This window comes from Ceratotherium simum, chromosome 13, assembly GCF_057802395.1.
Source record: "Ceratotherium simum simum isolate JZ-2026a chromosome 13, ASM5780239v1, whole genome shotgun sequence".
NCBI lineage: Eukaryota > Metazoa > Chordata > Mammalia > Perissodactyla > Rhinocerotidae > Ceratotherium > Ceratotherium simum.
Window position 1 is genome coordinate 24,266,693 of NC_141912.1, and position 12,713 is coordinate 24,279,405.

Genomic DNA, 12,713 nt, shown 5'->3' on the forward strand with positions numbered 1-12,713 from the left:
TTTGAGAAATTCTTTAGAAAACCTGCCCAGGAGTGGAGTTGAAGCCCCAGTCTGCACTCCTGTCAGCGGCACATGAGGATTCCTGTGTCCCCACATGCACACAACACTGGGCAGCATTCAGCTTTCTAATTTGCTAATGATCTAAGAGATGCAAAATGATACATCACTTTGCATTACCTTTATTACCAAGTGCTTTGGGTTTTCCTCCATACAAATTTCTTATTCATTTTTTTCACCCATTTTCAGTTTGGAGCTTCTGTCTTGTTCTTCTTGATTTATAGGAGTTCCTTGTATATTCTAATTACTAATCATTTTGTCTGTTTTAGATATTGCATATAATTTTCTGCCATTCTGTCAGCTGTCTACTGTATTAACTTTATCCATGGTATCCTTCACTGAACAGGAATCCTTAATTTTGATATAAGCACTTTCAGGAATATAGATCAGTGGAATAGAATTGAGAGTCCAGAAATAAATCTTCACATTTACAGTCAATTGATTTTTGACAAAGGTGACAAAACAATTCAGTAAAGAAAGAACAGTCTTTTCAACAAATGGTGTTGGGACAACTGAGAAAATATATATTGGTTCTGCCCCTAGTTCCTGACACAGGGCTCCTGAAACCCTTGTAATTTCCTGGTGAGGGAAGTGTCTTTTGTTCTAATGAGGTGACTCTGGGTGGGCTCTTGGTTGGCTCCTGGATGGGGGCTGGTCACCAGAATCACTCAACTATGATTAGAAGCTTGGAATTTTCAGTCTCCCACCATTTCTCCAGAGAGGGGAGAGGGGCTGGAAATTGAGTTAGTAATTGATCATGCCTACATAAGGAAGCCTCCATAAAATCCCAATAGCATGGGTTTCAGGGAGCTTCAAGGTTGGCAAACGCATCCACACCTGGAGAGTGATGCGCCCCAACTGCTCAGGGACAGAAGCTCCTGCACTTGCTCGGGACCCTCCCAGACCTCACTCTATGTATCTCTTCATCTGTATCCTTTAATAAACTGGCAAATATAAGTGTTTCTCTGAGTTCTGTGAGACATTCTAGCAAATTAATCTGTAGCTGGTTGGTCAGAAGCACAGGTGACAACCTGGGCTTGAGACTGGCAGCTGAAGTGTGGGTTGGTGGGGCAGTCTTGTGGGACTTAGCCCTTACCTGTGGGATCTGACACTATCCTCAGGTAGATAGTGCCAGAATTCAGTTAAATTGTAGGACACCCTGCTGGTGTTGGAAATTTGCTTCTTGTTGTGGGGAAAACCCTCCACAAATCTGGTGACCAGAAGTGTCAGAAGTGAAGGGTTTTGTGTGAGTAGGAAAGGAGACACACAGGATAAAAAGCACAGTAGGGAAGAACTGGCTTTTTCTTATACGTAAGAAGGAAAAAGCTGAGTTTTTACCTTTACACACATGAAAAAGAATAAAGTGGGACCTCTACCTCATAGCACATCTAAAAATTAACTCTAAATGGATCGAAGACATAAATGTAAGAACTAAAATTATAAACTCTTAGAAGAAAACATAGGTGCAAATCTTTGAGACCTTGGATTTGGCAATGGTCTTTTAGATATGATACCAAAAGCACAAGCAACTAAAGAAAAAAATAGATAAATTGGACTTCATCAAAATTAGCAATGTCTGTGCTTCAAAGCACACCATCAAGAAAGTAAAAAGACAACACACTGAATTGGAGAGAATGTCTCTAAATTGTATATCTGATATGGGACTTATATCTAGAATATTTAAAGGGCACTTACAACTCAATAATAAAAGGCAAATAACCCAAATTTAAGAGTAGGCAAAAGGTGGGCAGGCCTGGTGGCGTAGTGGTTAACATCGCATGCTCCGCTTCAGTGGCCCGGGGTTTGCAGGTTTGGATCCTGGGCGCGGACCGATGCACCACTTGTCAAACCATGCTGTGGTGGCATCCCATATAAGGTAGAGGAAGACGGGCATGGATGTTAGCCCAGGGCCAGTTTTCCTAGCAAAAAGAGGAGGATTGGTAATGGATGTTAGCTCAGGGCTGATCTTCCTCACACACACACTCACCAAAAAAAAAAAAAAAAGAAAAAAAAGAAGAAAAATAAAGGAAAATAAAAGTGGGCAAAAGGATAGACATTTCTCCAAAGAAGATTTATAGATGGCCAATAAGCAGGTAAAAAGATGTTCAACATCATTAGTCATCAGGAAAATGCAAATCCAAACCACCATGAGGTACCACTTCTCACTCACTAGGGTGGCTAGAATTATAAAGATGGACAATAAGAAGTGTTGGTAAAAATGAAGAAAAATTGGAACTCTCATACACTGCTGATGGGAGGGTAAAATCACGCAGCCACTTTGGAAAATGATATGGCAGTTCCTCAAAAGGTTAAACATAGAGTTCCCATATGATCCAGCAATTCCACTCCTAGATATAAACCCAAGAAGAATGAAAACATAAGTCCACACAAAAACTTGTATGTAAATGTTCAGAGCAGCATTATTCCTACCAAAAGTGGAAACAATCCAAATATCCATCAATTGATGAACAGATAAATAAAATATGGTATATCTTTACAATTGTTTGTTCATGAAAGAGATACATGAAAACATTATGCTAAATGAAGGAAGCCAGTCACAAAAGACCACATATTGTATGATTCCATGTATATGAAATGTTCAGAATAGGCAAATCTATAGAGATAGGAAGTAGATTAGTGATTGGCTAGGGCTGGGGGTAGGGAGGATGGAGGGATTTGGAGGTGATGACTAAAAGGTACAAGGTTTCTTTGTGGAAAGGATGAAAAATGTTCTAAAATTGATTGTAGTAATGGTTGCACACCTTTGTGACTATACTAAAACCCACTGAATTTTACACTTTATATACATGAATTGTGTGGTAAGCGAATTATATCTCAATAATAAAGATGTTACCAAGAAAAAAAAGGAATAGTACAATCAACCCCCATGTACTCATCACCAATATTCAACATTTTCCTAATCTTGTTTCATATCCCCCTACAGCCCACTGAGAGGCTCTAATTTCCAAGTTTGATTTTTTTTTCTTAGATGGCCAATATTTGCATATATGCTTAAAAGGGCAACGCTTATTGGATTTATTAGGTATTTAAAGGTTTTAGGAAAATAAGATGTATTAAATTTGTTAATATTGTTTGAAATGTTTAAGGCAGTAGTTCCCAAACTTTGTTACGTATACGTGTGTGCTTGTGTGTGTGTGTGAGGGGGAGGGGGCTTTTAAAATCCCAGTGCCCAATTGGCACCCTACACTAATTAAATCAGTGTCTGAGAGCAAGAGCAGGGCATCCGCAGGTTTAATGGTGCTCCATTATTATTGATTCTAATGGGCTGTAAAGTTCGTGAAATTTAATTCAATTATGTACATTGTGAAAGATATTTCAGTGGGATCTAATTTGTTAATTTTATGATTTAACTAATTGTAATCAAAGACAGATGAAATTTATACGCAAAAATCATATTTCTAAATCGAGTAACAAGACTGGCGGGTTGAACTTAAAAGTTTTGAAAATGTATTATTGAAGTTTTAAATTATTCAATATTTAAATATTGAATATTTAGATCAGAAAATCGTTAAATATACTTTCGCCAATCAGCAACATCCTCTATGGATTTAAAAATTTGAGGGACAGCTGGGCCACTGTGTGTTTCACAAGCAGGTACTCTGGGCAGCAGGAGAAAGAGTCCAAGTTCAGGAGACCCATTTCTTTTCACCAGTGGCCCGGAAAAGGATCCCACTGGCCAGGAAGTTTTTTCTGAGATTTCCCCGAGCCTCGGCAATGGCTGCAGGGTGACTTCTTGGGTCACTCCTATTTCCCCGCCCCACCGAAGCAGCTGACACGGGCCAGCACCCGCGGTCCGAGCCGGGGAAATGGGCCCGCGAGCCCGACCCGCGCTCTTCTTCCTGATCCTCCTGCGGACCGTGGCCGCGCAGGGGCGACCACCGCGTGAGTCTGGGGGCTGCGGGCAAGACAGGGGCGCGGCGGGGCAGGGAAAATCGAAACCAGCTTTTCCTAGCGCTTGGGAGTTTGCTAAGTTCGCAGGAACTTCTCAGCCCCGTGCGCAGTCCCCTCCCCCAACTTTCCCGGGGGTGTCTCCGGGCACTGGGATGCACATGCGGTTATGGGGCCTCTCGCCGCAGAACCCTGTTCCCTCCCGCCCCCCTGTCCCTGCTCCTCAGAGGAGCACTCGGAACCACCTACTTCCTCTCCCCCGATCGTGACTCTTTTAAATATAAATCTTCGTTTCTCACTGAGGCCGAGCTAGGCTTGGGGACCTTGGACTCAGATCTTGGTTTTCTTGTTTCTCCTGTGATTTTGTGGTTTTATCCCTGGTCATCCCCAAACAGGAAGTTCTTCTCACCAAAGGCGACCTTGGCCGGAGCGTCCCCTCGGTGTGTCCACCCCAGGGCGCCGCGAAGGGCTGGGAGGCATTTGGCTGAGTGAACCCGCGGCCGGATCCCAGCGGGGCTTCCATTCCAGAACTGCTCGTGCTGGGGATTCGGGGCTGTAGGAGTGGGGTTGGGGACCTGAATTCTACCCTAGCCCCACCTCTTTTGGTGAGACCTGGAGTGGAGGCCCCTGGGGGTGGGAGGGTCCTGAGAGATATCTGCCCTGGGCCTCACGGACTCTCGGCGATTGTTCTTTTGCCTGGAAAAGTAACATTATCTGTTATTTTTGAACTTTTGAACTGACCGTAACAGCTCTCGTTTCCGCCGGGGATTGTTGATTTGCAGTGTTAATAGTACTGTGTAATTAACAGGGCTTTACTAAAGGATGCCAAAGTGGTGATAACTAACATTTAAGTGATGACCTCAGTTTTAAATCATTTTCAGGTCTGTGATCTTATTTGACTCTGCTATGCATTTGAGAGATAGGCGCTATTAATATGTTGATTTTACTAGTGGTTAACTGGCGCTCAGGTTAAAGAACTCCCCAGGTTACAAAGAATTTAGGCAATCCGGTTTTCTGATGTTAAATGAAGTACTACCACTGCCTCTAATCTTAACGGACTGAGTTTGCCCTCGATGTTGTCTGGCTCAGCGCTTTGTAGTGATCACATAGCCTCAGGACAACACTTTGAGGGTAGCTAGCATCTGTATCCACATTTTATAGATGACAAGAATAAGGCATGACTTGCTCACTGGTAACTTTATTTGGTGTTACTCTGTGCTTGTGAGGCAAACCCCATGTCTCCACTTCGTAGCTGCGATTCTCCAACATCACAATGCATCAGAGGTTGAATCATAACATTTGATGTTGAACAGAAAGATTCATTGTTCACAAGTGTACCAACGGTGCCAAACGTGTGTTGCATTGTTCTAGACCCAGGGGAGGTAGTAGGGAGCCAAGTCCCTGCTCTCTATTTTGCATTCAAGTGAAGGGGTGACAATAAACAAACGAACAAAAGGTTGTAGAACATCACTACAACGGGTGCTGTGAAGACACGAGAAGCAGGGAGCCAGGGCAGGCCCCTTTCTCAGGCTGGTGGTCGAGCAGTGACCTGAAGGAAACAAGAGTGATGCTAATTGGGAGCAGCACTTCCTGGCAAACTGGGTGTGCCTGGCAAGTTGGGTTGAAGCAGGGTTTGCAACCTCACCACTACTGATTTTTTTGTTGTTGTGGGGACTGTCATGTGCACTGCAGGATGTTTAGCAGCATCTTTGTCCTTTACTCTCTGGATGCTAGTAACACTCCCCCAGTATGACAACCAAAAATGTCTCCAGATATTGCCAGATGTCCGCTGAGAGACGAAATTTCCCAGTTAAGAACCACTGGGTTGAAGGAAGAGCTAGGATGCCGTGTAGCACGAGTGCAGGGACGAGGGGTCAAGAATTGGTGGTGGGCTCAGTAAAGGAGTCAGAGGCAAGGTCTCCTAGGGCCTCAAAGGCTGAGATGTGAATTCCAGGCAAGAGATATGATCTGTCATAGCTTTAAAGGTTGCTCTGGCTGCTCTGTGGAATCAGAATGAAGGGAGCAACAATTAAAGCAGGGAGAGCAGCCAGGAAGCTGTTGCACTAATCCAGGCAAGAGATGATGCATTGGGCCTGGTTGGAGCAGAGGTGGTGGTGAGAAACCGTTGTATTTTGGATAGATTTGGAAGGAAGTGGCTGAAGGATCTACGTATTGTGTGAGAGAAAGAGAAGAGTCAAAAGTGACTCTATTACTTAACTATTTTATTTTATTTTTATTTTATTGGCCTGAGCAACAGGGGGATAGGTGATGCCATTTGTGAGATGGTGAAGGCAAAAGAAAGAGCATTTGGGGGAAATCAAGAACCTAGTCTGGCCTTGTTGAGTTTGAGATTCCAATCAGTCATACAACTGGTGGTGTCATGTAGGCAGTTGGGTGTAACAGTCTAGAGTTCAGGGCCAGAGATAAAAACCTAGGAGTTGTTGTCATTTATTCATCCAGCAAGTATGTATTAGGCACCTACTGTGCCAGACCCTGTTCTAGGCACTGGGGATACATCACTGAACTCCCTCATTTTGTAATTGAGGGAAGGTGTAGGGAAACTCTCATTTCCCTAGAGGTCTTGTCATTTTTGGCTTGTTTGAGTGTCTTCTGTATTTGCTGTGAAACTGGTTTGATGCTGAAGAGCTGCCATTTATCAGCAGATTTTTTTCTATTTATCAGCAGATCTTTCAGCATTTAACAGCAAGCATTTACACAGGAAAGGGTTTACAGATGGAAGTAGTGAAAAAACCCTACAGCAAATTCCTCTGGACTTGGATCGAATTAGCACTTTGCACAAACTCCTGAGCGCAATGGCCGTAGCTAGAAACACCTTGGGATTTTCTAGAGTCTATTGGCTCCAGGCGAGACTGCCCTAATCGTGAGGCTGGAGACAGTGAGGGGGTGGCAGCCACACATGGCAGAGGGAGGGGCACAAGGAGAGAGCAGACAGGAGGCTCATAGGGAAGGAAGGCAGGCACTGCATCCCATCTTCATGGGGTGGGCCCAGACACAGCTGGTAGTCTCAGTTGATTCAGAAGGTATGTGGAGCCTCTGCCTCCCAATCCCCCCTGCGGCCCACGGAGAAGGCCTGTTGCCCTCTCCCCAGGGTCACACTCTCTGCGCTACCTCTTCATGGGCGCCTCAGAGCGGGACCACGGCCTGCCCCTGTTTGAAGCCTTGGGCTATGTGGATGACGAGCTTTTCGTGGCCTACAATCACGAGAGTCGCCGTGCAGAGTCCCGTGCCCAGTGGGTCTTGGGTGAGGCCCACAGCCAGCTGTGGCTGCAGCTGAGTCAGAGCCTGAAAGGGTGGGATCACATGTTCATCGTCGACTTCTGGACCATCATGGACAACCACAACCACAGCAAGGGTACGTGGCGAGAGTGCCTCCCTTTCCTGGGTTGGGTGGAGTGTTTCCCTACCTCAGGGATGCATCTTGAGGGAGAGAGCTGGGAGTTTGAGGTCCTGGGGGTCAGAGAGGAGGGAAGGAGTCTGAGGTCATTCGGTCCCTGGGATGGTGGAGACAGGGATCTACTCCTTTGGTTTCAGTAATGAAGCTGGGGATGTTGCCAGAGTCCCACACCCTGCAGGTGATCCTGGGCTGTGAGGTGCAAGAGGACAACAGTACCAGGGGTTTCTGGAAGTACGGGTACGATGGGCAGGACCATCTTGAATTCTGCCCTGAGACACTGGATTGGAGAGCAGCAGAGTCCAGGGCCCTGACCACCAAGCTGGAGTGGGAAGTGAACAAGATTCGGGCCAAGCAGAACAGAGCCTATCTCGAGAGGGACTGCCCTGAGCAGCTGCAGTGGTTGCTGGAGCTGGGGAGAGGGGTTCTGGACCAGCAAGGTATGGTGGGAGCACCCTTCTGCCCCCACACTCTATGATGGAGTGGTGGGTAATGGGGGGTACGGGATTCTGGCTGGAATTTCAGAGGTGGCCAAAGTTGTGTGACTCTCTGGGAAGGAACTGAGGTCTGAGGTTTTCACCCTGGGGGCTCCAGCTCTGAGGTCTCCACCTTGTCATTGAGATGTATGACACAGCCATGAGTCATGGTTTTAATTTTTTTTCCCCACACATATGGCCAAAGAAGAAGTGTCTGTGATCTTCTCTTGGTTTAACCAAGAACTCTGTGTCTACTTATACATTTCAGAAATTCAGAGGTGTCAATTCTCACATGAATACCAAGGCAAGAAATTACCAAGTAAGGCAAGAAAGTACCAAGTAAGGCAAGATCAGAGTAGCAGAATCCTTTGGAGATTAAAGGTTACTTTCAAAGAACACAGCAATAGTCACTGAAGCCTGGCTATCTTACAAGAATAATTATTGGGTTGAACCGGGTAAAATTGCTGATAGTACATATTCAGTGATTTTTGATCCACATAAAGGGCAATTTCATCTGATTGAATATAACATGTTAACAAAAACAGAAGATGTGGGCAACAGGTATGCATATTTACTTATGAGACAGGAGAAAAGGCTGATGAGACTGACTAGTCTTCATGTGATGTCACATTAGAACATCTTGGAACTTGTTTTAGGACACAAAATGGTGTCTCTCTGGCAGCTTGCTTTGTCTGAACAGGGTATCATCTTCCTCCAACCCATAGAGGAAGGGAAGTGAAAGTTCTGGTCTTCCTGGCAAGGGTAGAAAGATCCTCTTTCCAGATCCTTCCTCCTTCCTGTCCAGTGCCTCCTTTGGTGAAGGTGACTCATCATGTGGCCTCTGCAGTGACCACTCTACGGTGTCAGGCTCTGAACTTCTACCCCCAGAACATCACCATGAGGTGGTTGAAGGACAGGAAGCCAATGGATGTCAAGGACGCCGAGTCTAAGGATGTGCTGCCCAGCGGGGACGGGACCTACCAGAGCTGGGAGGCTTTGGCCGTGCCCCCTGGGGAAGAGCAGAGATATACCTGCCAGGTGGAGCACCCAGGCCTGGATCAGCCACTCACTGCCACCTGGGGTATGGATGAGAGCCAGGGGCTGAGAAACTCTGTTGTGGGTGGAACAAGAGTGGTCAGCATGGCAGTGAGGGGAGGGTCTGCTCTGGGCTCTGGCGGCGGTCATGGGCCTTAACTTGCTTTTGTTTTTTAGAGCCCTCACTTTCTAACACCCTCGTCACTGGAGTCATCAGTGGGATTGCTGTTTGTGTCATCATCTTCTTCATTGGAATTTTGTTCAGAATCTTAAGGAAAAGACAAGCTTCAAGTGAGTAGGAAGAAGGAGGAAGTCTCTTAGTTCCTTTGCCCCCAGGACACACTAATTCTCCTGCAGCAAGTGGGGCAGAGGGAGGGCAGAGGGGATTTGGCATCCATGAGAAGTCTTCTCTTCTCTCTTTTTCTTTGGGAGCACTGGCACCTCCCTGGGAGCAAGAATTAATGGTTTTCCTCAGAATGAAAGCTTCTAATTCAACAAACATCTTTTGAGCACTTATTTGTAAAGCAACTTTTATTTTGTAAGGTGCTATTTAAGGTAGTGTAGGGGCTTTGAGGTTGAATTAGTCACCGTTGCCATTCTCAGAACCCAAATCTAGTAGGGAATGAAACCCATAACACGAGTGAATGCAGTTAAAAAAGACCCCCTAAGGTCCTAAGCAGATATGAAGCAAATGCTTTGAAGTGTCAAAGGAAGGAATGACCACATTCAGCTGGGGATCAACAAAGGCTTCTGGATCTTGAAGAAGTAGGATTTCTTTAGGTGGGGTTGATGAGGGGAGGTCTACGCAGATGGAGCAACCATGCAAGTGGGAGAGGGTGAGGCATACTAGGAGGTGAGAAATTGTTATTGTGCCTTGTCCTTGACTTTGCATACTTGTCAGTCACCAATTCTGCGTTTCTCCCCCCTGAGCATCTGTGGTGTGGGGAAAAGAGGGGCAGAGAGAAGCCAGCTCATGCAGAGCCCTGGAGGCTTTTGGGATGTCTGATACGAGCATTGGAGAGTCAATGCAGGGATTTAAATACTCAAGGAGGGACACAATCTCTGCGGTATGGAGAAGTTGTTAGGAGGTAAGATGGGAGGCAAGGAGATCGGTTTGAAAGCTATCAAGCAATTCCACGTGAGACATAATGGTGCCTGAAATCTAGTAGCTCCTTGGGAAGGGAGTGATCAGGGTTGAGACGAGTAGATGAGGGAGGTAAGGGACAGGGAAGAGTCAAGAAGATGCCTGGTCTGTGATGCCTCTTTCCTGGATCTCTCGTCTTTACAGGAGGAGCCATGGGGGACTACGTCTTAGGTGAATGTGAGTGACGCACAGCCTGCAGACTCCTTGTGGGGAGGACACATAATTGGAGACTCAGAGAGGGTGCACTTGCGGCATTCTTTGTGTTTCAGGACAGAGTTGAACCTAACAAATGGGAACTGTCCCAGGAGGTCTCTGCTCTTAGCCTTCCCTGTTCACTCTCAAAAAGTTCCCTCCATTTAAGTTTTTGCGTTTCCTACGTTAAGTTATGCTAAGGACCCCCAGCTGTGACCTCTCCTCCAGAACTGGCTCTCATGGATCTCAAGCTGCATCTAGAGCCTGCTTTAATTTCCTGCATCATCTCAGACTCCATACACCGACATCATCTCATCTCCTATCTCTGGAATAGGGCTCCTTAAATTTGGGGACTTTTTTTACATCTGAGAAAAGCTATGAACCTTCTCCTTGGGACATACACTCTGATACCCCTACCAGAATTGTGCACACACATCCAGGCATTTCCTAGACTCACTCAAGTTTCCTTTTAATCCTCTCTCTCTCTATTATCCAATAACTCATCTGTCACCAAGACCTGTGGTCTCTTCCATCAGAGGGTGATCTGGGCGTTGTATAGCTGTGAAGGCTGTGCACTACACAACTAAGGATGCACCTTTCTCAGAAAAGGGATCATGGGTGTTTGTGTGTTTTATAATAGTTTTCCAGAAAGCGAGTGGGAATTGTCCTGAGGAGGGTGTCTTTTTCTAATTTGCACAAAGGTGTCACATAAGTTTCCTTAGATTAATGATGCCTGCATTTACAATGTCTCTCTGGTATGCCAGACTGGAATTAGCACAGTAATTTTCTACTTGGTCTCTGCTGACCCTTTCTCCTTGTTCTGATAATGAAAACGATAATATGGATGATGATCATAATAATAAGGTAGCTGACACTTATTTAAAAAAAGCACTTACTTGGTGCCAGATTTAGTTCTAAGCACCTAATTCTCACAATACTTCTTTGATGTAAGTACTGATCTTCCTTGACTTATGATGGGTTTACAACCCAATAAACCCATCATTAAGTTGAAATTATCCTAAGTCAAAAATGCATTTAATACACCTAACCTCCTCAACATCGTAGCTTAGCCTAGCTTACCTTAAACATGCTCACAATACTTACATTAGTTTATAGTTGGGCATAACTATCTAACACGAAGCCTATTCTATAATAAAGTGTTGAATAGCTCATGTAATGTATTGAATACTGTACTGAAAGCGAAAAACAGAATGGGTGCAGAATGGTTGTAAGTGTATGGGTTGTTCACCCTCGTGATCGCGGGGCTGACTGGGAGCTGCGGCTCACAGCATCGGGAGAGAGGATCGTACCACACATCGCTAGCCTGGGAAAGGATGAAGTACGGTTTCTACTGAATGCATATTGCTTTTGCACCATCGTAAAATCAAAAAATCATAATTTGAACCATCACAAGTCAGTGACCTTCTGTACTATTATCCTCGTTTTTGTTTTTTAGATGAAGAAAGTGAAGTATAGACTATCTCTCAGCTTGCCAGGGATAGAGACAGGTTTCAAACTTAGTGTGACTCTTTGATCTGTGTCACACACCACCGCATTCAGAGGGTTTAGATGCGTGGAGTAAACGGAGAAGGAAGGAGATGGCTATGGAGAAGTCTCTTCTTTTGTCTTTATTCTCAGTGAGTTTGACCCAAATGAAGAGAAAACAGCAGAAAACAATCTCAGCCATGTTTCCTTTCAAAGATCCTGTGGGAAGAACCTCAGAATGTGCCTCCCTTACTCCTCTGTTGCCACCACCAGCCTGCTCTCTCTGGCATCTCTCTTAGGCCTCAGGCCAGGACTGTGATTGGTGGTGTCAGTTAGTGGCTGTGTTGGACCTCACAGCGTCCTCCCTCCACCAGTGCCTCTGCAGTCAGAACCCTGGTGGCATTTGCCTCAATGAATTGGAGCAAGCTTTCTCATATTAAAGATGGAAAAACGGAAGCCACCAAGTGGCCTGGAGGGTACCCCAGGCATGTTCCTGGGTTCCCTGGTAGTCTGGCTCTCATCCCCAGCTGTACACATTTAAAAAAATTAATCTAACTAGGTCATTCAGGAATTAGTGGATTTGGGGAAAGTAATTCATCTGATCACATTCAAAAGAATACTAATCTACATACCCAGATGGCACGTGTTGACTTTATGCTGCTCCATACATCTGGCTGCGTAACTGGTACAAGACATTGTGTTTTGGAGGGCAGATGCCTCAAGAGACCAAATACAATTCGAAAGTTTGTTTGGTACATCTTGAATTTGGGCAAAGAGATCTCAACTATTTTTTTAAACTTTTCTTTTTTTCTGGTTACAAAAGTTAAGTGGATAAAAATACATGTAATTTGTGCTTACTGTAGAAAAGTTGAAAATGAATTCAATTGAAATTTATTCCATTAACCAGTGATAAACTCTATTAACAATTTGTGTATTTCCTCTCAGTATTATTTCTATATTAAAATATAGAAAATTAACAAATACATATATTTTAATAAATGCA

At 44.9% G+C, this 12,713-nt stretch overlaps 1 protein-coding gene across 6 annotated transcripts; it reads left to right on the forward strand.

The window, feature by feature from the left end:
- Positions 1-3,724: 3,724 nt before the first annotated feature.
- Positions 3,725-12,713, forward strand: HFE (homeostatic iron regulator). Of its 6 annotated transcripts, none has more exons than XM_087438114.1 (7): positions 3,728-3,960; positions 7,076-7,339; positions 7,519-7,818; positions 8,555-8,935; positions 9,067-9,180; positions 10,178-10,210; positions 11,682-12,713. In XM_087438114.1, exons 1-7 carry the CDS (start codon positions 3,885-3,887, stop codon positions 11,699-11,701), a joined length of 1,188 nt encoding a protein of 395 aa, XP_087294240.1. In that variant the 5' UTR covers positions 3,728-3,884; the 3' UTR covers positions 11,702-12,713. The 6 variants fall into 6 exon arrangements, with proteins under 6 accessions (XP_087294242.1, XP_087294240.1, XP_087294244.1 ...); XM_087438118.1 differs by having other exon boundaries at positions 3,730-3,960; positions 8,702-8,935; XM_087438116.1 differs by having other exon boundaries at positions 3,725-3,960; positions 8,555-8,892; positions 10,178-12,713.

Bases quoted from the DNA above. Each gene is read 5' to 3' on its own strand.
- HFE (XM_087438114.1), top strand. From the start codon at position 3,885: ATGGGCCCGCGAGCCCGACCCGCGCTCTTCTTCCTGATCCTCCTGCGG. The intron at 8,936-9,066 runs GTATGGATGAGA...TTTGTTTTTTAG, and splicing joins GCCACTCACTGCCACCTGGG to AGCCCTCACTTTCTAACACC. The intron at 9,181-10,177 runs GTGAGTAGGAAG...TCGTCTTTACAG, and splicing joins AAGGAAAAGACAAGCTTCAA to GAGGAGCCATGGGGGACTAC.